The sequence below is a fragment of the Hyperolius riggenbachi genome, chromosome 4 (assembly GCF_040937935.1).
Source record: "Hyperolius riggenbachi isolate aHypRig1 chromosome 4, aHypRig1.pri, whole genome shotgun sequence".
NCBI classification, from domain to species: domain Eukaryota; kingdom Metazoa; phylum Chordata; class Amphibia; order Anura; family Hyperoliidae; genus Hyperolius; species Hyperolius riggenbachi.
The window spans coordinates 282,865,900-282,892,726 of NC_090649.1; the positions used below are offsets into that span (position 1 = coordinate 282,865,900).

Sequence of the window (26,827 nt, forward strand, 5' to 3'; positions counted from 1 at the left end):
CAGAAAGGAGAGGTTGGAGACAGGTGTAGAGTCATGTGTGGAGTCTAGGGCTAGACTCTGTGAGGGATGAGAAAGGTTTGTAAGTCTTGCAGGACCAATAAATAGTTATCATAGCTGACACGTCACCCAGAAGGTAAAAACATTTTATCCTGAAAAGGATCTCATTAGTACAGTTCTGCTGGAGAAACAGAAAGCATGTGACCTGCCATTGTATACAGATAGAGAGGGCAAACACACACCGACACACACACACACACACACACACACACACACACACACACACACACACACACACACACACACACACACACACACACACACACACACACGTAAGCATGCACGAACACACTCCTAAACTCTTCTAAATGGCTGACAGGAAAATCTATTTTCCAGGAAGCAGAAGCTACCTGTAAAATACCATGAGCAGTCTGTGGATGTTTGTGAATGACAAACAGACTAGTTATGTAAAAATCCAGATTTGTGCAGATCACATGGTGTCAGTTAGTGCAAGGCACAAATGTACATAATGACAGGCATCAAGAGTTATTTACAGATTTTTTTTCAAGGCCTTTCACAATTTACTCATTTTTGTACATTTTCCCGCACTCAGAAATGCATTAGATGGACTGTGTAAATCAGTGGGCTGACTCCAAGCTAATGGCTTTAAGTCAAAGAAAAAAACAAGTGCTTGCTGCCTCTCTTTGGATGCTGCAAGTGTTTTTACTTTACGGCGTAATCTTTTATTACCAAGAGTTCATGTCTTTTATGCCATGTGAATACGTGTGGCATGCGTCAGAAGTGCAACTATGAAAACAAGTATGAAAACATAGGAAAAGAGTGAATGTAGCTTTAAACACAATGGACTCTATTCACAAAGCATTACCGCATTCGGTAATGCTCAAAACAGCTGATTTTACTGAGCACCTTCCCAAGTTACAATTTACTAAACCTGCTACCACACAGAGAATCAGAGTTCCCAGCGAATGAGGTAAACTACTGACTTGTGCGGTAATTACCTCAGGAAATGTCAAGAAATGTAAATTCATAAAGATTTCTGCATTTCATTTACCAGGCAAAAGTGTTTAGTATTTTTCTCCAGCTCACAACAGCCGATAACTCGCTCTCCCCATGCTGTCTCTGTACGGTAGATTTGACAGACAGCCTCTGGGGAAAGCCAGGCAGCCAATAGGGAGAGCCACACAGCCTGAACTGCACAGTACAGAGGAAGCTGGAGTTTTCCCATGCTTTTTTTTATTATTATTTTTGCTGTCTCCCCCTCCCTTTGCGGTTTTTCTTTCCAGGCTGGGCTGTGAGCTGGCTGCCTGTGCTCTGTGCACAAAGCCAGCAGCATTTTGGCATGTGCGCCCGGCCCGGGTGATGCAGAGTAAAGGAGCAGGAGAGGCGGTGAGGGAGGGAACTGCGCACTGGCCGCCCAGCAGCGCAGGCACGCTCACAGCTCTATGTTACCCCTTCTGCCTATAATTGACAGGTCGCCTCCACTCAAGCTCTTCGCCTGTCTGTCGGCTGCCTGTGAGAAAACCCATGCAGCTCCCTGCCTGCCTGCTAACCTTCTGGTAAGTGACACATAGCAGGTCTCAGTGAACTGCGGCATGTTTGTTTGGTAAATTACTAAACTTCTGCCTCATGCTCAAATTATTTCGTGAATTTGGGGAAAAAAATATACATGTAGAAGAAGGAGGAGGTCTGCACTTATTTATAGATCGAATCGTTTATTTCTGGACATATCCATATATTAAAAAACAACAGGCATCACGCAGCTGACAAGTTTCGGACTAGGTCAGTCCTTAATCATAGCTATTAAAGATAACCTAAAGTAAAAAAAAAAAAAAATTAGATAAACTCACCTGGGGCTTCCCTCAGCCCCCTGCAGCCGATCGGTGCCCTCGCAGCTCCGCTCCGATGCCTCAGGACCCGCCGGCGACAACTTCCGGTTTCGCCGTCACCGGCCGACAGGCATGGGAACGCGAGTGATTGTTCGCGTTCCCAGCCTGTATATCGCCCCCTATGCTGCTATTGCGGCCAGGAGGTCGCAATAGCAGCATAGGGGGGGATATACAGGCTGGGAACGCAAACAATCACTCGCGTTCCCATGCCTGTCGGCCGGGGACGGCGAAACCGGAGGTCGTCGCCGGCGGGTCCAGAGGCATCGGAGTGGAGCTGCGAGGGCACCGATCGACTGCAGGGGGCTGAGGGAAGCCCCAGGTGAGTTTATCTCATTTTTTTTTTTGCCTTTAGGTTCACTTTAAGGACTGACCTAGTCCGAAACATGTCAGCTGCGTGATGCTTGTTGTTTTTTAATATATGGATATGTCCAGAAATAAACAATTGGATCTCCTCCTTCTTCTACATGTATATCAAGCTCTCCCATCTACACATACCTGAATCCATCTGCAAATGGATAACCAATTTCTTAACAGACAGGAGACAGCATGTTAGACTTGGGAAACACACATCAAGCTCTCTGACAGTCAGTACTGGTGCTCCCCAGGGCTGTGTGCTTTCCCCACTACTCTACTCACTTTACACCAATGACTGCATCTCCACAGATCCATCTGTTAAGGTTCTGAAATCTGCAGATGACACAACAGTAGTTGGTTACATTCAAAATGGGGATGAGTCTGCATACAGGCATGTAGTGGGACAGCTTTCCTCCTGGTGCAGCAGCAACAACCTGGAACTAAATGCTCTCAAAACCATGGAGATGATAATAGACTTTAGGAGATCTCCCCCCAGCACCTCACCTTAACCATAAATGGATCCACAATAACCCAGGTAGAGTCATTCAAGTTTCTTGGGTCCACAATCTCAAACAACCTAAAATGGGATAACAATACGGCCACTATCGTCAAGAAAGCGCAGCAGAGGATGTACCATCTAAGGCAGCTGAGAAAGTTTGGCCTACCTAAAAATCTAATGGTGCAGTTCTACACTGCAATCATTGAATCCACCATAACATCATCTATGACTGTATGGTTCGGCTCCTGCTCAGCATTAGAAAAGGGGAGGCTGCAGCGCATCATCCGATCAGCGGAAAGGATAATTGGCTGTAGCTTACCTTCCCTGCAGGATTTTTACGCTAGCAGGTGCAGAAAGAGAGCAACCAAAATTGCCTCTGACTCCTCTCACCCAGCTCACTCTATCTTCCAGCTCATGCCTTCAGGAGTAAGATTCCGGTCAATCGCAACTAAAACCTCTAGACACAGGAACAGCTTTTTTCCACAGACGGTAGCCATACTTAATGCTGAACCACGTTAGAGCTGCTAGGACTTGAAAGTAATCAGCACAGAACTGAAAATGAACAATTCTCACCTTGCTTACTGCCTCTATACTCACATACTGTCCTTGACTTGTAATATGCATACTGTCTGTCCTTGTATTTTTTTGTTTGTTTTTTGTTTGTGTTTGCGTTTGTTAAGCAACTGCCAAGACAAATTCCTTGTAGCTGCAAACATACTTGGCGAAATAAACTGACTCTGATTCTGATTCTTTCTTCTGATCTGGGCCTTGCTGACCTGGTTGAGCACTATCATAGAGGTGACAGGGGTGCAGCAGTGTTCACCTACTTCTTTTACGTTGAATTTGAAAAAAAAGTGTAAGATACCGAATGAGGTATTTTACCGAACAAATTACTTTTATCGAACTGCCTTTTGTGAATAGAGCCCAATAACTTATCATCATTAATTTTTGAAGAGTTAAGGTTAATTCATGACAAATGGAACAAAACAGCTACAGCAATAAATTAAATGTTATTTTTACATTCAAAGAAAAGGAATTAGATGAACCAAATTGCAGTAAAGGATGATGGCTACTTGACATCAGTTTTTGGAGAGATGGTACTGGATAATTATTTCACTAGATGTAAAACACTAGTTCACATTCATATTAAAGAATGCTTAAAGGGACACTTAAGTCAAGCAAAAAAAAATAAGATTTACTCACCTGGGGCTTCCACACACCCCTGCAGCTGTCCGGTGCCCTCGTAGCCTCACTCCGATCCTCCTGTCCCTGCCGGCGGCTACTTCCGGTTTCGGCGAAAGGCGCCAACAGACTGGGAACGTGAGTGATTCTTAGCGTTCCTGGCCACAATAGCACTCTCTATACTGCTATTGCGGCCTTCCTTTTTTTGTGTGACTTAAAGAGACTCTGTAACAAATGTTTCAGCCTTAGTTCTTCTATTCTATAAGTTCCTATGTCTGTTCTAATGTGCTCTGGCTTACTGCAGCCTTTCCTAATTGCACTGTCTCTATAATAAATCTTATCTCCTTTCCTCTGTCATGTCTGTCGGGCTAAGGCTTGAATGTGTGGAATGTGCAGGGCTGCTTGTGATTGGATAGAAGCGATACACACCCTCTGCAGGCCCCCTGCACACTCTGTATGACTCACACACTCTGTTTATGTGAGCCTATCACAAGCTGGTTAGTTTGTTTGTAAACACTGCCTAAAACTGTTAATTACAAGCCAGGATTGCAGCAGAGAGTGGCAGAAAAAGCACAGAGTGGCGCAGGAGAAAATAAGGAATAGAATGGTATGCTTTTTATTGTAAGAATATTAGAGTACAGATTCTCTTTAAGTGACCCTTTAAAGAGACATTGAAGAAAATATATGATATAATGAATTGGTTGTGTAGTACGGATATTTACTAGAAGATTAGTAGCAAAGAAAATATTCTCATATTTTTATTTTCAGTTATATAGTGTGTTTTATAACATTGCATCATTCTTTAATGTCTGCAGTTTACACACTACTCAGCATTCTAAACGATTTTTTCAGAGCAGTCTTGTGAACTATTGACTTGTCCTCTGGCAGAGAAAAAGAAAATTATTTTCTTAACTCTTCCTGTAGTGGAAACAATTAGACTTTTGTCTCTGATTCTAATGTTTTATTTCTAAGCTGTACTACACATACAAATCATTGTATCATAATTTTTTTTTGCTTCAGTGTCTCTTTAAAGAGGAACTGCCACGAAAATCTTAAAATTTAAAACACATACAAATAAGATGTACATTTCTTCCAGAGTAAAATGAGCCATAAATGACTTTTCTCCTATGTTGCCATCACTTACAGTAGGTAGTAGAAATCTGACATTACCGACAGGTTCGCCGCTCGGAGACTGAAGGCGGAGATGTGTGCGCAATCGCATCAACTGGTGCACGGAGGATAGGTGTATCAGGTATAAATCCTGAATACCTGCCGGTGCCTTGTCTCAGCCGGATTGCTCCCACGGCTACTGGAAACTCCAAAACCACAAAAGAGACGGCACACCACTGGCTGCAACAAACTTGTTGTATTATCGAACAAGTGCACACTACATGTTACGGAATATAACTTCCTTCATCAGGTGATAAACAACAAATGAACACTTCAGCTCCAATATATACACATGTATAAGACACCACACCCATAGTAACTCCACCCTCTGCATCAGTTAACCCATTATACAAATTGCAAAACTCACGGTCATGTGGCACTCCATTACGGCTACCAAACATAAACAACTAACTGACCGTGATTCAGGCACTTCCGCAATGGACTGCCACTGACACACCTAGAAAGAGGGGAGAAAACAAACAATAACATGTAAACAACCATTAACTACCATTGCATTTTATACGTATAAAATATCGCATAATTGAACAATATTGCACTATTCGCCCATATAACTTATTTTATAAAAATTATTCAATAAATATAGATTACAAAAAGCACTTAAGGGGCAATCTCTCGTTCATGCCCCTAGGGGTCACCACATCAAACTCATGAATCCATTTCGCTTCCTTTTGTTTTAGTAACTTCTCTAGGTTACCTCCTCTAGTTGAGGGGTCAAGGGCTTCTAATACGCACCACCTCAGCTGCGACGCACCATGGCCTGCCACACCAAAGTGCCTCGCAACTGAGGTGTCGTAACTTTTCCGTTCTCCCATAGCATACCTAGTGATCGCTCTCTTGTGTTCCTGGATGCGTGTCCTAACCGGTCTTGTAGTCTCACCTACATACATTAACCCACATGGGCATTTAAGCCCATATATAGCCCAAGGGGTAGAACAATAGTATCTCCCTTTAATCACAATTTTACGTCCAGTGTGCGGATGGCAGATGGCTTCGCCTTTTATTACACCACTGCACACATTGCAATTTAAACAAGGATAAGTCCCTGCTTTTCCTGTAGTCAACTCCTTTTGCATAGGGGCAGTATCAGTGTGTCTAACTCTGTCCTGGATAGTCCTACCTCTCCTGATTGAAAAAAAGGGCTCTTCTCTAAATAGAGGCCCCAAATCCTTATCTGTGCTTAAAAGGGGCCAAAATTTGCGTATAGAATTCTTTATGAGCATAGTGTTTTTTCCTAAGTTGGTTACAAACGGGATCCCTTTCTGATTTTTAGTTCTATCTTTTTTATGCAACAATCCAGACCTGTCCAGGGAAAACACCTCCTGTCTAATCTTTTCAATGTTATTTGCATCATATCCCTTTTGTACAAATTTACCACTTAATGTGCGACTGGCCTTCAAATATTCATCATCACTGGTACAAATTCGCCTCGTCCTGAGAAATTGCCCCCTAGGGATGGCTTTCACGACATGCCCTGCATGATGGCTATCATGTCTTAATAAATTATTACGATCTGTCGGTTTGCAAAATAGCTTAGTGGTGAACCGACCGTTTGAAATTTTGATGGAAACATCCAAAAAATTAACACTGTCCCTAGAATATTCTAAAGAAAATTTAATAGTAGGGTGCATATGATTTACCTCATCCACCATTTTCAGGAGCAATTCCTCAGGACCTTTCCATAAAAGCAACACATCATCCACAAAACGAAAGTACTGGAAGATATATGTTTGGTACTCTGCGTTATTTAAAAACATAGCACGCTCAAGTGACTCCACAAAAATGTTCGCGACAGATGGAGCAGCCGGGGACCCCATGCTTGCTCCCTGCCGTTGTACATAAAAGTCTTCATGGAACTTGAAGTAATTAAATTTTAATATAAGCTCTAAGCAATCCATCAGGAAGTACACTAATCCATTGGACAGGTTTGTCTCTAACAATCTCTCCTCAACTACAGAAATTGCCTCATCCTGAGGGATTGCCGTGAATAAACTTTGAATGTCCAAACTACAGAATATCAGATCCTCAGGTATTTCCGTGATCTTTTCTAACCTCACCAGTAAGTCCGTGGTATCTTTCAAACAATGTAAAAAAGTGGAAACAATAGGTTGCAAATAAGTATCCAGGAACCCTGCTAATGGGTATAGGACCGAACCCCGACTAGAAACAATGGGGCGTCCTGGAGGGTCCCTCAACTGTTTATGCACTTTGGGCAGCAGATATAATAACGGTACCCGTGGGAATTCAGTGGTGAGACCCTTAGCCACCTTGCTCGCTATAACACCGTCCTCTACTGCCGTTTTCAACAAAATGTCCACTTTCTCCTTAATTTCAAAGGTGGGGTCTCCGTCCCATCGTTGGTAATGTAAATCATTGTGTACCTGCCGGAATCCTTCCTTTAGGTACCCCTGTAGATCTTGGATGACAGTGGCCCCCCCTTTATCTGCTTTGGTAATGATAATACTGGAATTCTCACTCAAACTCCTCAGGGCCTGCTTCTGTGCAATAGTCAAATTAAAATGTGCGTACTTAGTGTTATCCCATTTTTGCTTTATGTCTCGCTTTACTGCTTTCTCAAAAAGATCAATGATGGGAAAATGCTCATCAGGGCACCAATCCGATTTCTGTAAATATTGAGACAGTCTGTTATCCTTACTACTGTCATTTGCTGTCTCCTTAAAGTGTGCCTTCAATTTGAGCCTTCTAGTGAATTTAAAGGGATACTGTAGGGGGGGTCGGGGGAAAATGAGCTGAACTTACCCGGGGCTTCTAATGGTCCCCCGCAGACATCCTGTGTTGGCGCAGCCACTCCCCAATGCTCCGGCCCCGCCTCCTACTCACTTCTGGAATTTCTGACTTTAAAGTCAGAAAACCACTGCGCCTGCGTTGCCGTGTCCTAGCTCCCGCTGATGTCACCAGGAGAGTTCTGCGCAGACACAGACCATACTGGGCCTGCGCTGTGCGCTCTTGATGACATCAGCGGGATCGAGGACACGGCAACGCAGGCGCAGTGGTTTTCTGACTTTAAAGTCAGAAATTCCAGAAGTGAGTAGGAGGCGGGGCCGGAGCATCGGTGAGCGGCTGCGCGGGCACAGGATGTCTGCGGGGGACCATTAGAAGCCTTGGGTAAGTTCAGCTCATTTTCCCCCGACCCCCCTACAGTATCCCTTTAAACATATCCACTTCCCAATCAAACATGGAATCACACTGCGTGGGTACAAAACCAAGTCCCTTCTCAAGAACTGATTGCTCAATGGGATCTAATGTATATGAGGAGATGTTGATAACATTGCTCACCTTGTTTATTTCCTTTTCCTCAGATCGTAGAGTTCCCTCTGCTGGTAAGAGACTTTCCTGCTGGGACCTCCGCTGCCCCTTCGTTTGTCTGCCCCGTCTAACGCGCCCCCTATACCGGGGGCGCGGGCCTGTCGAAAATCCTGCTGGCTATCAGAGTCCTCCGTCATGGAGCCAGCGGTGTCCCATTCTCTTTTTGCGGATCCGCGTGTGGGTCTATCTCCGCGCGGCTTTCCTCTGGTTCTAGCACCTCTCCTTCTGTTGCCCCGTCTTCCTCTCCAAACAGGAAGTGCGCCTCTCCCGGCCTGTCCGTGCATGTCTGGAGTAACCCAGGAACCATCACCTTCGTTCCCCTCCGCGTCATCGGGTTGCGCCGGATCATTGTATCTCCCTCGCCGGCGCTCCTCTTTCCATGTGTATACCCGGTCAGCACTGTAATCATCAGCGTCACGCTTCAACTTAACCTGTTTGCGGGCAGCAATGGTGCGCTTCTCCGAGCTAATCTGGTCATCCATCTCCTCCATGATGTCATTATATTCATCAGAATCCACACTTTCTCTGAGGTTCTCCTTTAGACTCACAATGTCGTTTCTCAACTTGGACAAATGTATTTGCAACCGTTCAATAGTGAGTACCATCACGTCAATGCTACATTTGTTAAGAATTTCAAAAAATCTCTGAATGAATAGCTGGTCATGATTTAGTAATGTAGAACGTAACCCCACTCTGTAGCCTCTGGGGATCCTTCTGTTCTTAACATACTCAGCCAAAAATACTTGATGCATAGAGTATTGCAGTTCCTTGCGCCTCAAGCGATACAGGGAATCCTTGGTATTTTCATTGTTCACCGTGATCTCGGTCTCGATGTCGTCCAAGGATACCAAATCCAATATGCGTTGTATGTCCTCTTCACCATAAGCAAAGGTGAGGGCTTGCTGTGCAATGGTAGTGCTGGTTGTGGTGGTAGTGTTGGTCATACCATTGGTGCTGCTGGTGCCTTCACCGCTGTCCTTGTTCGCACTATTCTCCATGCTGGAGCAATCAATTGACCAATCGCATCAACTGGTGCACGGAGGATAGGTGTATCAGGTATAAATCCTGAATACCTGCCGGTGCCTTGTCTCAGCCGGATTGCTCCCACGGCTACTGGAAACTCCAAAACCACAAAAGAGACGGCACACCACTGGCTGCAACAAACTTGTTGTATTATCGAACAAGTGCACACTACATGTTACGGAATATAACTTCCTTCATCAGGTGATAAACAACAAATGAACACTTCAGCTCCAATATATACACATGTATAAGACACCACACCCATAGTAACTCCACCCTCTGCATCAGTTAACCCATTATACAAATTGCAAAACTCACGGTCATGTGGCACTCCATTGCGGCTACCAAACATAAACAACTAACTGACCGTGATTCAGGCACTTCCGCAATGGACTGCCACTGACACACCTAGAAAGAGGGGAGAAAACAAACAATAACATGTAAACAACCATTAACTACCATTGCATTTTATGCGTATAAAATATCGCATAATTGAACAATATTGCACTATTCGCCCATATAACTTATTTTATAAAAATTATTCAAAAATTTAATTACTTCAAGTTCCATGAAGACTTTTATGTACAACGGCAGGGAGCAAGCATGGGGTCCCCGGCTGCTCCATCTGTCGCGAACATTTTTGTGGAGTCACTTGAGCGTGCTATGTTTTTAAATAACGCAGAGTACCAAACATATATCTTCCAGTACTTTCGTTTTGTGGATGATGTGTTGCTTTTATGGAAAGGTCCTGAGGAATTGCTCCTGAAAATGGAGGATGAGGTAAATCATATGCACCCTACTATTAAATTTTCTTTAGAATATTCTAGGGACAGTGTTAATTTTTTGGATGTTTCCATCAAAATTTCAAACGGTCGGTTCACCACTAAGCTATTTTGCAAACCGACAGATCGTAATAATTTATTAAGACATGATAGCCATCATGCAGGGCATGTCGTGAAAGCCATCCCTAGGGGGCAATTTCTCAGGACGAGGCGAATTTGTACCAGTGATGATGAATATTTGAAGGCCAGTCGCACATTAAGTGGTAAATTTGTACAAAAGGGATATGATGCAAATAACATTGAAAAGATTAGACAGGAGGTGTTTTCCCTGGACAGGTCTGGATTGTTGCATAAAAAAGATAGAACTAAAAATCAGAAAGGGATCCCGTTTGTAACCAACTTAGGAAAAAACACTATGCTCATAAAGAATTCTATACGCAAATTTTGGCCCCTTTTAAGCACAGATAAGGATTTGGGGCCTCTATTTAGAGAAGAGCCCTTTTTTTCAATCAGGAGAGGTAGGACTATCCAGGACAGAGTTAGACACACTGATACTGCCCCTATGCAAAAGGAGTTGACTACAGGAAAAGCAGGGACTTATCCTTGTTTAAATTGCAATGTGTGCAGTGGTGTAATAAAAGGCGAAGCCATCTGCCATCCGCACACTGGACGTAAAATTGTGATTAAAGGGAGATACTATTGTTCTACCCCTTGGGCTATATATGGGCTTAAATGCCCATGTGGGTTAATGTATGTAGGTGAGACTACAAGACCGGTTAGGACACGCATCCAGGAACACAAGAGAGCGATCACTAGGTATGCTATGGGAGAACGGAAAAGTTACGACACCTCAGTTGCGAGGCACTTTGGTGTGGCAGGCCATGGTGCGTCGCAGCTGAGGTGGTGCGTATTAGAAGCCCTTGACCCCTCAACTAGAGGAGGTAACCTAGAAAAGTTACTAAAACAAAAGGAAGCGAAATGGATTCATGAGTTTGATGTGGTGACCCCTAGGGGCATGAACGAGAGATTGCCCCTTAAGTGCTTTTTGTAATCTATATTTATTGAATAATTTTTATAAAATAAGTTATATGGGCGAATAGTGCAATATTGTTCAATTATGCGATATTTTATACGTATAAAATGCAATGGTAGTTAATGGTTGTTTACATGTTATTGTTTGTTTTCTCCCCTCTTTCTAGGTGTGTCAGTGGCAGTCCATTGCGGAAGTGCCTGAATCACGGTCAGTTAGTTGTTTATGTTTGGTAGCCGTAATGGAGTGCCACATGACCGTGAGTTTTGCAATTTGTATAATAGGTTAACTGATGCAGAGGGTGGAGTTACTATGGGTGTGGTGTCTTATACATGTGTATATATTGGAGCTGAAGTGTTCATTTGTTGTTTATCACCTGATGAAGGAAGTTATATTCCGTAACATGTAGTGTGCACTTGTTCGATAATACAACAAGTTTGTTGCAGCCAGTGGTGTGCCGTCTCTTTTGTGGTTTTGGAGATGTGTGCGCAGCCTGCGCGTGATCTCCTGCAAACTGCAGCCCCAGGACTTGACGCCAATTGTCGTTAGGCAGTCCTGGGGCTGCCGCCGCGGTCACGCCCGTGGGCGTTACCCGGTCTTCAAGTAGTTAGAGGCACCATAGCGACATATGGACTGTAGTAAATCATTCAGGATACCCACTTTTACATGTATTATTATCCTGGTTTCAGCATCAGAAACAGTTCCTATATGTATATTATTCTGTATATATTGGTATTTAGCCCTGCCCTCCCAGTAATGTCACAGCCTAGGCTGTTTTTAGCTATGTGGAATTATCCTCCCAGAGCACTTTGGAAGACCAGATATTTTTTTCTGCTGGCTTCTGAACACGGAGTGTACACGCATTCTGCAAAGCTGCACCTGACAGCACTAAAGATGTCACCATCCGTGATAAATTTCAGAATGTAAATCAGGGAGAGAAAAGTATAAAGTAATATTGTAAAAAAATAAGCAATTTCATTCATTTTTTTCAGTACAGTTCCTCTTTGAGTCAGTTGTGTTGTGAAAGTCATGAATACTTTTATCGGTTCCTACTGTTCTCCACACATACAAAGATAAGCCTAATTGTCTTCAGTTGGCATTTGATTTGAGTACAGAGGGTTAATGATTATTTGCATGCGAGTCGAGCAAACCCCTCAGTACTTGTTTTTCCCTAAAGGCTCATACACACATCAGACCATAGTCTTTGGAAAATGAAAGATCACAGACCAATTTTACCCCCTTCCATGTAGTATGAGAGCCATACCTTCACAGTCTATTCTATGGAGCTGAACTCCCCATCAGAAAAAAATCTTTGCAGGATGCTGCACACAAAGATGCTGTAGACATTCAAAAGATCAGTATCTGCAAAAGATCTGTTCCTGCAAAAGATCAGTTACTGCAAAATGCATTCATAGGCCTGGTGCACACCAAAAAACGCTAGCAGATCCGCAAAATGCTAGCAGATTTTGAAACGCTTTTTCTTATTTTTCTGTAGCGTTTCAGCTAGCATTTTGCGGTTTTGGTAAGCGTTTTTGGTGTAGTAGATTCCATGTATTGTTACAGTAAAGCTGTTACTGAACAGCTACTGTAACAAAAAACGCCTGGCAAACCGCTCTGAAGTGCCGTTTTTCAGAGCGGTTTGCGTTTTTCCTATACTTAACATTGAGGCAGAAACGCATCCGTAATCTAAAATCTGCAGCAGCCCGGGAGTATACGTTTCTGCAAAACACCTCCCGCTCTGGTGTGCACCAGCCCATTGAAATACATTACCCTAGCGGATCCGCACCCGCAAGCGGATCGCAAACCGCAGACGAACCGCTCTGATGTGCACTAGGCCTCAGTCTATGATATCTGCAGATCCTCATACACACTTTGTTTAACAGATATTCATCTGCAGATCAGATCCACCAGGATGGATTTTCAGATCTGCAGATGATTGTCTGATCTGCAGATGAATGTCAGTTAAACAAGGTGTGTATGATGATCTGTAGATCTCATAGACTATGAATGCAATTTGCAGGAACGGATCTTTGGCAGGAACAGATCTTTTGCAGATACTGATCTTTTGTGTCTGTACAGCATCTGTGTGTGCAGCATCTTGCAAAGATTTTTTTCTGATGGGGAGTTCAGCTCCATAGAAAAGACTGTGAAGGTATGGCTCTCATACTACATGAAGGGTGGTAAGATTGGTCTGTGATCTTTCATTTTCCAAAGACTATAGTCTGATGTGTGTATGAGCCTTTATTTATGTGCATGCACAAGGTCCCTTTTTTAAAGGTTAAGAACCAGGTTTGCTTCAGTTTTGAAACTTAAATACTCGCTTGTGTGCTGATTAGGGTAGGTAGAAGAGGGAGCCAGGAAGAGGTGAACTGGCCAAGTACAAACTATACTTCAGTCTTTTTTGAAAACCAGAATCCTCCATTTTACAACAGATGCTTTTATTTTTGTTAGTATCCCAACTTGTTGAGAGCATGCGTTTTAAGTGCAAAGTTTTAATGACTGTGTATGTAAATTATTCACTTACCTTAGCACCTGATTTTTTCGTTTATCTATATGTCTAGGTGATAGGGAATCAAAGCCTCTAAAAAAATCTAAAAATATATCAGAGCTCCAACAGACATTAAAACACAAACCGAGGCTTAAATAAACAGCAGCTGCTAAAGTCCAGTACTCCAGTAATCCTTAAAAACGTCAATCAAAATACTTCAGCGCTGACTCTTGAGATCCTCCACCAGCACCACTAAGATCAAATATACGCTTACCAAAAATCCATAGACCTTAATTACAGGGTCTATGGGCTCGATTCACAAAGCGATGCTAACCCAGTTAGAGACTTTAGGCGTGATAACTATTGCACCACGCTGGTGAAAAGCCAGTTTAGGCGTGATAAGTTTAGGCATGATAAGTTTAGGCATGATAAGTTTAGATAAGTTTATATCACGCGCAAAGTCCTGTACGCAAAGCAGCGCCATTAAACTCTATGCGAAGTGCACTAGACTTTGCTAGCGCAAAACTTTTGATCAGCTGTGCACTGCGGTGCTAACCCAGTTGGTGCTTAAACTTATCACGCCTAAACTTATCACACCTAAACTTATCATGCCTAAACTGAGTTTAGGCGTGATAAAGGGCTTTTCACCAGGGTGTTAACTGTTAGCACCGCTTTGTGAAACAGGCCTACTATGTGGCTTATATGGGCCTGCAGCTGGTCTTCCTCCTGCTGGCCTCACTTGCATCACATTATATTCACCGTCACTCAAATGCGCAGATTCCCCAAGGGTGTACGATTGGAAGATAAAATATAAAATATCTCTAAGTGTATCTTCAAAAAGTAGGTTTATTTCTCCAGGTATCATATAAAAAATGTAAAACATATGCTCACATGTAGGCCCTTTTGACAGGGCCCACATGTGACTATGACTTAGATGTATTAACAGCGTTTTACATATCTGGGTTCCTGTCAAATATGCTGTTATTACATCTGTAATGTAATACATACATTTTTTATATGCTATCTGGAGACATAAACCTACTTTTTGAAGATAGATACTTAGATTAGAGATCTTTTATCTTTGAATCATACACCCTTAGGGAATCTGCACATTTGAGTGACGGTGAATATAGTGTGATACAAGTGAGGCCAGCAGGAGGAAGACCAGCTGCAGGCCCATATAAGCCACATATAGACCCTGTAATTAAGGTCTATGGATTTCTGGTAAGCGTGCCTTTGATCTTATGCTGGGTACACAACAGATGGTTCGATAGATAATTTCCGACATGTCCGATCTTATTTTCGATCATTTTTCTGATCGATTTCTCATAGAAGTGAATGGACATAGATAAGAAAAGATAACAGAATCGAATCGGAAATCAATTGGATGGAAAATTGACCGAAAAAGAACGCATCGTGTGTACCCAACATTAGTGGCGATGGTGGAGGGTCTCAAGAGACAGCACTGAAGTATTTTGATTGACAATCAAAGCTTCTAGCTGCTGGTTAATTAACTACCTGCAAGCTAAATTCACTGTAGCCACTGATGGTTTCAATTTCTCTTCCTTCCTGGGTCAGTGCCAATGTGCATGTTAGAAGGTGTTTTGCTTATCCGTAATGGCACACAGCGCTCTGCTTTTGCATCGTTTTAATACTTTTCCTTATCTTTATTTCCTTTTTGTGGAACCTTAGGAATACACTTGTGAATTTCAGAAATCAGCATTTATCCTTGTGTATGTTAATGGAAAAAAATATGTAAATCCTTTTCAATACAAATCTACTGTATTGTATGCAATTAATATTATTAATTATTATATTAAACTATTTATGTATAGTCCATTACCTTCTGTGTTTTGCTTGCTATTACATCATCGGTGATGAAATTATTATCAAACACTATAATGACTTTTAATCTTATCTACTTTGGCTTTATGTTAATGAACAATTACAGACAGATGGCATGGCCATAAATTTATATAAGTGCATATCATATAAACATTTAGAGTAAATCCATTAATTTTACTAATTGATGTAAAATCCGGCTTTGCATTAGAAAGCCATTGCCACTAAAGCTTTTCCTCTAGCTTTTAATACACATAATGGATAATAAAACAACTTAATTGAAGGCTTTATCTATATAGATTAATCTCAATATTTACAGTGAAATGATTGGCTCTAAAATATTGATATTAATATATGCTTATTGCTGGGTTATTTTAGCTTTGCCGTAGGATAGTTTGCTCCCTAATTTCAGTTTCATTGTGCAATATGTATGCAACATGCAGATAATTATTTTTTCATGATCCTTATCACTGTCCCAAGTATGCATTAACCTCTTGAGGACCGCAATGTTAAACCCCCCTAGTGACCAAGACATTTTTAACTAAAATGGCCACTGCAGCTTTAAGGCCTAGCTGTAGGACCGCACAACTCAGCACACAAGTGATTCCCCCCCCTTTTCTCCCCACCACCTCTCTGATGATGGGGTCTGATCGCTCCCCAAATATTAATTTTATTAATTTTTTTATAAATTTGCCTATTTTTTTAATTTATTTTATATTGTCCCCTCCCTCCCCACCAGCCAATCAACGTGATCAGCTGTCATAGGCTTCAGCCTATGACAGCCAATCAATCTCCAGTCTATGGAGGGGACACACAGCTGTCCCCAGTACAGCACTGCCTTAGATTGCAGTGCTGTACGGGGCAATTAGACAGCGGTTTCACCGTCTAAAAGTCTCCGAGCGGCGATCGCCGCTGGGAGACTGAAGGCGGAGCATTAATGAAACATTAATGTCTGAATCACACACTTGAAACAAGCATGCGGCAAATCCAGTCAAACATCTGATCTGCATGCTTATCCTATTTTGGTGGACGTAGTTTCTACGTCCAGGAACCATGCGCGCTACCGCGCGCTCCCGCGGCCGATCGCGCGCATGCATGCGCACTCCCGGCCACGGATTCGGTAGCCAAGGAATCAATGTATCGGGCTATGGTGCCCGATCACTGATTCCTCTCCCCCGCTGAAAAAGCGACAGCTTCTCTCGAAAGCTGTGCTTTTTCTGGCTGTTCCCTCCCCGATGCGTCACTCTAAGCGTGTGCTACGCTTAGAGTGACGTCATGTAAACAAACTCATGGCCGCCATCTTGTGGCCAAAAAGTAATACTACACCTGAAAAAAAATAAAAATAAAAATTAACACACATTTACATAACAAATCTATTGTTTACCTCACACCCTCCAAAAACTACCCAAATAAAATGTTTACTATAAAAAAAAAAAACCATTACAATAATAAAAAAAACAACATGTAAATATTTACCCAAGGGTGTAAACTTTTTAAATATCAATGTAAAGATGAAATATTTCTATATTTTTTTTATTTTAAACTTGTAAATAGTGATAGATGCAAAATGGAAAAAATGCACCTTTATTTCCAAATAAAATATTGTCGCCATACATTGTGATAGGGACATAATTTTAACGGTGTAATAACCGGGACATATGGGCAAATACAATACGTGAGTTTTAATTATGGAGGCATGTATTATTTTAAAACTATAATGGCTGAAAACTGAGAAACAATGAATTTTTCCATTTTTTTCTTATTCTTCCTGTTAAAATGCATTTACAGTAAAGTGGCTCTTAGCAAAATGTACCCCCCAAAGAAAGCCTAATTGGTGGCGGAAAAAAACAAGATATAGATCAGTGCATTGTGATAAGTAGTGATAAAGTAATAGGCTAATGAATGGGAGGTGAACATTTCTCACGTGAAAACGACGGAACGCGAATGGGTTATTCTGGGTCTATGTCTAAAAGTGTTAGAGGCAGAGGATCAGTAGTACTGTCCAGCATTGTTTACAATGAAAGAAATATGTCAGCCTCCATATCCCTCTCACTTCAGATGTCCTTTAAAGAAAGATTCTAGGCATCATTAAGTCTCAACTGATGTAGTCATTTGAAATATTATATAAACTTATGCTGGTAAGTTTTTATCCCAACAAAATTTTGAAGGTGCTTAAAAGGGTCTACAAAGCTCACATTTGTTTACACTTTACACTTCAAATGGCAACCTTTTTTTTTTTTTTTGTATTATTTTTATTAAATTGATAATCAAGATAACCCTTCCCATATTTTTGCTCTTTTTTGATTAATAACCATCAAAAAAAGTATTCATATCTCAATAGGAGGTGGGGGTTATTACCCCCATGCACATGGGAATAGGTCCTGGGGGGAGGGGGTTGGGTTTGTTGTGGTCCTGAGAGACCCCTTTAAATACCAGTTGCTCAGATGTCCATGCTTGCCAAGGTTTTTAGTTATACAGGGCAATGTTTGACCTCCTTACCTATTTATTGTCAAGTAAAAAAAAAAAGACTTTATCATTAAAAAAATCCTTTTTTTCCCATCTGTTTTCTTCTTCTATATACATCTGTCTACTGGCAGCATCTTCACTCCCCATTGGTACTACCAACGCATCCGCTGCTTGCCGCTATATATATGTTTATTTTGAATCCTGTGTTCAGGTTCTTTTTAAAGCAGAATTCTGGCCACTTGTACAAAATAAAGGTATGGGTACACTGGGTAGAATGGCTAATTATCAACCTTTGTAGAGGGGTTCACTCTGGTCTCTGTTTGCCCTCTCTTTAGCAAGTCTCTCTACCCTGAGCTCCAGCTGGGCTTCCTAAGATGGATGCCACATTCCACCCTCTCCCAGTATTTGCCTCAGTTGTAAGGTGGGATGGCAGCTTTAACTGAGTTCTAACTTAGAGGGATGCTTGTCACCCTCTTACTATTTTCATGACTGGAATTTGTGGGCTAGATGGACATCAGACTCCCTGAAGACTCCAGTGCAATTCTGATGGACAGAAAACCTAAAACCCACAGAGGCTTGGAGACCAGAAGAAGATGCTTCTCGGAAGCAGGTGAAAATGATACTGTATATTATTGCTGCAGGCACTTTCTTAAATATGCCCAGAGACTGGCTTTAAGCTTAACGTGTACCTGAAGTGACATGTGACATGATGATGACATAAACATAGTTACATATTGTGCTAGCCTTATTAAGAAACTGCAGTGCCTTTCTAGATTCTAGAACAACAAGAGTTAAAAAAAACAACAACTTGAGTTGTTATCTATACAAAAAAAATTCAACAGCTTGTCAAATTCAATCCAGTTTCCTGAAAAGTAACTAGAAGCCAAAAGCCTGTGATCTGTCATGGAAGGCAGATCATAAGGTCTTCTAAAGAACAGCAAAAGATTGGCAGCGCCCCTAATCAGACTGCAACTGAAATGAAACCAACCGAGGTGTGCAGCCCCCCCCCCCCCCCCCCGGAACTTAAATACACGCCTTGAATGCAAATCAGATGCCAACTGTGCACTAAACACTAATCAAGATACATTGAATGCAAACTGATACGCATGGATGCAGATGCAGTTCCACAAGCAGACTTACATTTTTGTAAAACAGGAGGAAACTTGTAGCACTTCCAAAATGGAGGCTGCACCCGAATTGACCAGCTTACACAACTTGCATTCAAAACAGATGCAGCAAATGGAGGACGTTAACTTCCAGAAACAGTTAACATGCAGATTGTTCAATACTAGATTCTTTCATGACTTTGACGTGCCCTCAGAGGCCTAACCACTAACTAACAATTAAAACATAGCTTTAAGGTTTTACTGAAGGAATATTAAAATGATCATTACTTCTACTTCTTTTTCAGCTTAATAAGGCATAGTGTAGATTCTAAACAGCAGCTGTGACAATCTGATGCAATCAGAAAAATGTGTTTCTATAGCTTTATTCATCATTAGTAGTACACATACAAATAATTATCTCATAAGTTTATTTTCACTTTAACATTCATTTTAAAACCTGGATAAAGTATTTCTAAACTCTTTCTGCATAGGAGGAAGGAAAAAGTTTTTGTAAAAAATATTTGAACTGCGTCCTCCTTTGAAGGGCAGGCATGTAGTATATAATACTTTCTACAGTAATACCTTGTAGATCTCTTCAGTTAGAAAAAAAGCCATTTTAGACCTGGATATTTATTAAAGCGGAACTGTAAACAAGGATTGAACTTCATCCCAATTAGTAGCTGATATCCCCTTTCCCACAAGAAATTGTTACCTTTTCTCAAACGGATCATCAGGGCGCTCTGTATGGCTGATATTGTGGTGAAACCGCTTCCACAGTGTGATGTCGGCACCTACAGTATTTACTGACAGCACACTGTGGGGAGCCTTGTTGCATTGTGGGAAATAACAGCTGTATCCAACTGCCAAAAAAGCAGCATCTCCTTTTACAGACATCACCTGCCAGCAGTAAAGATGTCGCCATGTGATAAATTTCAGAATGTAAGTCAGGGAGAGGAAAGGTTTTACAATGGGCAAACTGACGAAGTCATTTCTAAATAATGAATGCACTTTTTTTCATTACGTTATTTTTTACTGCAGCTCCTCTTTAGACTCTTTTTAGATATTTATAAATATATGTATATGTGTTTACTTAATCCAGAATCCCCACTGTGTTAGTGTATAGTGTTGCCTTTAGATTTCAAATATGTATCCTATCATTTTATCTGTATAATTGGCTTTAATGTACATGGAGTTCTGTGACATGTCTAACCAGCGAGTAACAGCCATAAAAAATATGTTTCAAAGATTTTGTTTCCTAAATTTGTGTTGCTTTAATGTCTTTATGTATACATAACCAATACCAAAAATATTATAGTATGTACTACGTATGTTTCCAAACTTACACAGACATATCTGTATATACAGGGTGGCTTTACCAGAAAATATTCCCTTAGCTCAAAGACTGGAACACTGTTACCAGAATTTCCTAGTGCTCAGCATCTAGTTTTACAAGGATGTCTATCTAAAGAAAAGGTAAGATTACATATTGGTGTTACTGTATATTTCACCTAGCAGAAGTGTACATGTGCTTCAAAAGAGAATTATAAATCGTGCCCAGCTCCAGATCCGAATGTAGAATAATAAACTGGCACTGTAAATTTATAAATAAATAGATACATAAATTGAGATCCATACCACCTTAAAATGCCATTTTCTAATAAGGATTGGATGAAGCCACAAGGCATGTGGATGATCCAGCTCTGCCGTCAGGTCCTGATTTGCTCCACTTGAAGCAGACCGCCATTTCATAGTAAAGAGGACAGGCACAACCCCTCATTATCCTGCTCCCCATAACAACTCACAAGAAAACTTAATGTCATCAGCTCTTGTCACAGATCCTAAGATTTAGTGCAAGTACCCTGGACTGGTAATGTGACACTTAATTCTAAAGCATGTTTTACTGTTTGACTTAAAGCAGGCCTGAGCCGGTACAAAGCTGTGGAAAAAAAACTAACATATTACCTGATCCAGGGGTCAGCTACATCATGTGGTCCAGCTTACAGCTGCTTCTGAGCTATGCCATTTTTTGCTTTTGCTTTCACAAGAAAAAATGGCCACTACCCTGGAGATTGCTGAACCTCCACCCTGTGTTCTCATCGCAGAGCACAGAGAGCAGAACAAGGGGTAATTTACCACCTCAGGTACACTTTGAAGCAATTCTGAAGTGAAACCAAACGTATGAGATGATTGTTTGTGTGTGTAGTGCTATTGACAAAAATAACATTAGTAACATAGAACAGAGTCTTATAATTTTATTTTCAGTTTACTAGGCATTTTCATTACAAAACTGCATTTTTAATACAGTGACAGTGATGTAAAATGTGCTTTGTTGAGCAACAAAACAAACAGAAATAATGACGCTATGAACTTTTTAGCACTAACTTTCTGCTTATCAGTTATCTTGTCTAGATCAGGTATAGCCTCTTTGGCTTCTATGTAATTTTCAGGAAAGGGACTGAATTACACAAGCTCATTTGCATAGATAACAACTCCTGATTTTTAACACTTGCTGCACAGGAAAACAGAAAGGGACTTCAGACAATTTCTTAATAGGACTAGTACTATATGTATCCATTTTGATCTCCTTATGTCATGTCACTTCAAATCCCCAATAGGCAGGAGCAAGGTAGACTACAAAGAATTCTAGCCCTATGTTTGTGCCCAGAAATTAGCTTTACAGGGAAAATGAAAATTTAAGATAAACGATTGTATCTGTAGATTTAATTTTATGTAGGACTTTCCTGGAATACCAAAATGTTATTGGTCGCTTTTAGGGCAGCATTCAGGGGCCGGGGGCTACCGTACACATGCAGATTATTGGCTGAGGTGGTTGTTATCGGCCGCCTCGGCCAACTTCAGTCAAGCCTGTGTATGGAGCTTTATCTTTTCATGCTAACAGGGATGTTTGCTACAGCCACACACGAGTTTTATGACCTCTTATTTCTTATAATGTACAGTGGTCCAAATTCATTCAACTGAAAAAAAGACTGTAATCTATAGCAATAGGTTATTTACTGCATGCAGGAATCTGCATTGCTTTTTTTGGGAGGAAAATATTTTGCTTTGTGTCTTTCTCTGCAGTTTAACAATTCTTGCGTGAATTTTCAGATTGCAATTATTTCAAGTATACCGATAATGTTAACTTACATAAAAAGGTATCTTATTAGCTTAGATTTTTTTTGAACTGTGATTTTACGCACAAAACACCCTTTTTCTGTGTTCTTATTGACTTGCATTAAATATGACCTGCCACGCAGTTTTAAAATGTAGAAAAATCACAAAATGCAGGGTGAAAACACTTTTTTTATTACATTATTTTCACTGGAGTTCCTCTTTAAGGTATTCACATGCATGCATTATTGTTAAAAAAACTAAATATAGACAAACTGTCAAGCTTGGCTACTGATCAGATCATGACACCCTTTGAACTCTTCCGGTTTCTAGGATTTTAAAATATATATGCCTTTAATTACTAGTAAGTGGCAATGAGGCACTGACAGAAGATTGCATTGTACACCGCTTTTCCTTTTATGTTTTATATACTTGTATAATGTATAAAACACACTTTTAATGTTAGATTATTTTTACAGGTAGACACACTCATCATGATGTACAAAACACATTGCCAGTGTGTACTTGACAATGCCATCAGTGGAAATTTTGAAGAGGTATGCGGTACATGCTTTGTATTTGTTAAAGTCTGCACTGTACTTTCAAATAGTTCAATAGTTATTAATAAAAGGACATTCTCTTTCTTAGATCCAGCACTTTTTATTGCATTTTTGGCAGGGTATGCCAGACCATCTGCGACCTTTGCTTGAAAATCCTGTTATCATAGATATATTCTGTGTTTGTGACTCAATTCTTTACAAGGTATGTGTGCCCCTCCTGTTTAATATATCTCTTTTGTAAAGTTTAAGAGATTAATTACAAGTTGCTATTTATTGTAGGTTCTCACAGATGTTCTCATACCAGCTACAATGCAGGAAATGCCTGAAAGGTGAGAACATAACACCGATTTTCTTAGAAATTCTCGCCCTCTGCTATATCATTCATGCACTGCCTGCTACACATTACAAAAGAAAGACAAATATTCCAAAGGAATGCACACATTTATGTATTAGACTCCCTCAGTCAGTAAGAATAAAGGCAAACGTATGTATTAGACACTTTGGGTAAACCCCAGGCCTAGAAAAATAGTGTTAGTTTCCTTCCCTTTAAAAATATCTCACAAAGTTGTCCTTATTTGGCTGGAAAGTCCCCTTTTCAGAACCAAATTACTCAGACCCTCTTTCTGTCTCAGTTTTCCTGCTTTTACATCGGGTGAATGGATTACTTCATATATGGCCTTTGAAAGCTACAGACACTACAGGCAGGCGCCTGGAGTGCCGTGTCTGTCAAAGGGCGACACCACTACCTCTAACTTCAACTTTTATTTTCAATAATCAATAATCATTCCCATTTTGCAGGCTCATGCAAGCTGTAGGGCTCACCACTTCGGCTCCTAGCTTCCTGCACAGCTGCACCGCCTTCATGTGGCCCCGGTCAATAGAGACGAAGCAAACATGCTCTGCTCTGGCTCCCTTATCATCCACAGGTGCAGTGCACATGGGCGGCTGCAGAAAATGTTCCTTAAAGGAGGGGGGGAAACGGTGAGGCGCGTGTAGCGCACCGTGCCAAAAATTGGGGGTACATTGTGCGGCGTGCGTAGCCAAATTTACATGGCCTTAGCAATGGTGGGACATTAGACTAGGACAGTGGTGACGAACCTTTTGGAGGCTGAGTGCCCAAACTGCAACTGAAAAGTCACTTATCTATTGCAAAGTGCTAACACAGCAATTTAAACTAAATACAAACGTTTTAACTCATAGTTAACCATTATGGAAAATCCAAGTTGAAAATAAACTGTGAAGTTAAACAATTTCATCCATCCTACTCCTGAAAAATGTATTCATCTTTTTAGAACCTCCCAGTTTTAATTTTCTGTTTTAAAAAGCTGAAAAAGTAGGTTTAATGCTATTGTCTCATATAATGATGATTTAGCTTTTCCCATAGTCTCACAGTTAGCAATCATGTGACCCCCAACAAGACAAATTCAGCAATCATGAGGCCCCCAACAAGACAAATTCAGCAATCATGAGGCCCCCAACAAATCATAAGGCCCCCAACAAGACAAATTCAGCAATCATGAGGCCCCCAACAAAATATGAGGCCCCAACAAGACAAATTCAGCAATCATGAGGCCCCCAACAAGACAAATTCAGTAACCATGAGGCCCCCAACAAGACAAATTCAGCAGTCATAAGGCACATAAATAGACAGCATTTCACATAAATAGGCAGAATGCCCCCTTAATTTGGTAGACACCTCTCACCTGGCTCCTGAATTCTTCTCTACTGGCTGCTGTGCTTGGCTGGCCTGGCAATACAATTTTTGGCTGGCTTGGGGATGGTGTGTGGGCCGCAACGCCTGGCAGTGATGCTGTGGCCTGGCTGGTGGTGATGCTGGGCTGGCCTGGCTGGCGGTGATGCTTAGCTGGCCTGGCTGGTGGTGATGCTGGGCTGGCCTTGCTGGCGGTGATGCTGGGCTTGCTAGCCTGGATAGTTTAGGTAGTGACAGGTGCCCCCTAGTTTAGGTAGCACCAGGAGCCCTGCAGTTTAGGTAGTGACAGGGCCCCCCAGTTTAGGTAGTGACAGGTGCCTCCTAGTTTAGGTAGTGACAGGTGCCTCCTAGTTTAGTTAGTGACAGGAGCCCCCGATTTCAGGTAGTGCCAGGGACCCCACAGTTTAGGTAGTGACAGAAGCCCCCCAGTTCAGGTAGTGCCAGTGACCCCCTAGTTCAGATAGTGCCAAGGACCCCCCAGTTCAGGTAGTGACAGGGACCCCCCAGTTCAGGTAGTGACAGGGACCCCCCAGTTCAGGTAGTGACAGGAGCCACCCAGTTCAGGTAGTGACAGGAGCCCACCAGTTCAGGTAGTGACAGGGAACCCCCCAGTTCAGGTAGTGACAGGGACCCCTCTGTTTAGGTAGTGACATGAGCCCCCCAGTTCAGGTAGTGACAGGGACCCCCCAGTTCAGGTAGTGACAGGAGCCCCCCCAGTTCAGGTAGTGACAGGAGCCCATCAGTTCAGGTAGTGACAGGGACCCCCCCAGTTCAGGTAGTGACAGGGACCCCCCCCAGTTTAGGTAGTGACGTGCGGCCAGTAGGGACAGTGGCGGGGAAAGTGAGCGAGTAAGGGGGAGCCCCAAGGTGAGGGAAGGGGGGAAACCTCCCCCCTTCTCCGCCGCTGTGAAGAAATGCTCCCCCTTCACTGCGCTAAGTCGGGTGGGGGGATTACCGAGGGGCACCGCCACTGATTCGGCCGGGGGGCGGCCAGGGGGGGCAGCAGGCGGACAGGGGGGAGCAGCCGCCCCAATTTGCCCGACGCCCATGGCAGTGCAGTGTTTGTGTACTGCGTGTGGCCGCCAGACAGAAGCTTGTGGCTACAGACTGGCTACCTAAATGGAACTGAGCAGCATGGCTCCTGCATCCGCCTGTCCTGAGTCTGACATGGCGGCAGAGGAGTGGTGACTGTGGGGCTGAGTTGCAGCCTGCAGCAGGGGAGACTAGAGAGCCAGAAATGAGCAGTCAGTGTGGAGAGTGAAGAGGAGAACTGTGTGAGGCAGGTAGAGGCAGCAGGCAGAGGCAGGCATAATTGAACCATAGCTTGCATGTAAGTTTTAGTTCTGTTTTGTGCATTCAGCTGCTGTCAGTTCTGTCAGTGTGACTTCATTTAAAAGTGGGGTACAGAATCGTCACTCGGATAATCATTAGAGGCAGGGATGTAAGCAAACAAACAGAGATGTTATCACACTGTCATCGTAATGTCCAGACTCTATGCAGTCTGGCTGTGCTCTCATGGATCCCACAATCCAGGCACCAACCTTCCGAGCCTTGTCCCTTTCCCAACACCCACCTGCCTGCATCATGTAACATTTTCCTACAGGCTACTGCAATGACAGTCTGTAGATGAAGATAGTTAAGAAGAGGAACTGTAAGCTAAAAAAAAGTAATCATCAGCGGGTAGCTTCTGTCCACTTTACCGGTATTTCTGGCAGTAAAATACAGCATTTCCTGGTGTTTATGGAGGCTGCCACCCTTATTTCCTTCAAAAATATCATGTTGCGTGGATGTGTGCTGATCTGTCAGCTTCAGTATTTGAAGAGTTTGAAAAACTTGCACCAAGTGGAGTCAGAAAACCTGATCTGCACACTTGTCTTGTTCCGGGTCAATGAGTCAAGAGATATTAAAAGCAGAGGATCAGCACAATATTCAAACAAGAAGCACTTTCAAAACGGGGGACAGCAAAAGCTTGATCCATTTTCTTCCCACTTTATGTTTTCTTTAATATTAGCATCTCTGCTATCTGTAACTGACTGCGTTTTTTTTTTGTTTTTTTTTTTGGAGTGTCAATGTAGAAAATACCATTCCATATACCTATGAGTGATATATATTCAACCTTTATACAAAGGATTTGTAGTTCTGCAAAGCCACTCCTGCGGTTCACATCAACATGCATATGCATGCATGCGATAACCAGATGACACCTTTTTGCTAGTTTAAGCTACTGTATATGATTGTTATGCCTCTTGTCTGC

The 26,827-nt window shown here is 42.0% G+C and overlaps 1 protein-coding gene across 1 annotated transcript in view; it reads left to right on the forward strand.

Moving 5' to 3' along the window:
* The window catches only part of RFX6 (regulatory factor X6), a 132,962-nt gene that overhangs the window by 66,741 nt on the left and 39,394 nt on the right, over positions 1 to 26,827 (forward strand). Inside the window, exons 7-10 of the mRNA XM_068231351.1 lie at positions 20,557 to 20,664; positions 22,782 to 22,859; positions 22,951 to 23,064; positions 23,142 to 23,191. Of these exons, the coding sequence (XP_068087452.1) occupies positions 20,557 to 20,664; positions 22,782 to 22,859; positions 22,951 to 23,064; positions 23,142 to 23,191 (350 nt within the window). The remainder of the gene's footprint in view (positions 1 to 20,556; positions 20,665 to 22,781; positions 22,860 to 22,950; positions 23,065 to 23,141; positions 23,192 to 26,827) is intronic.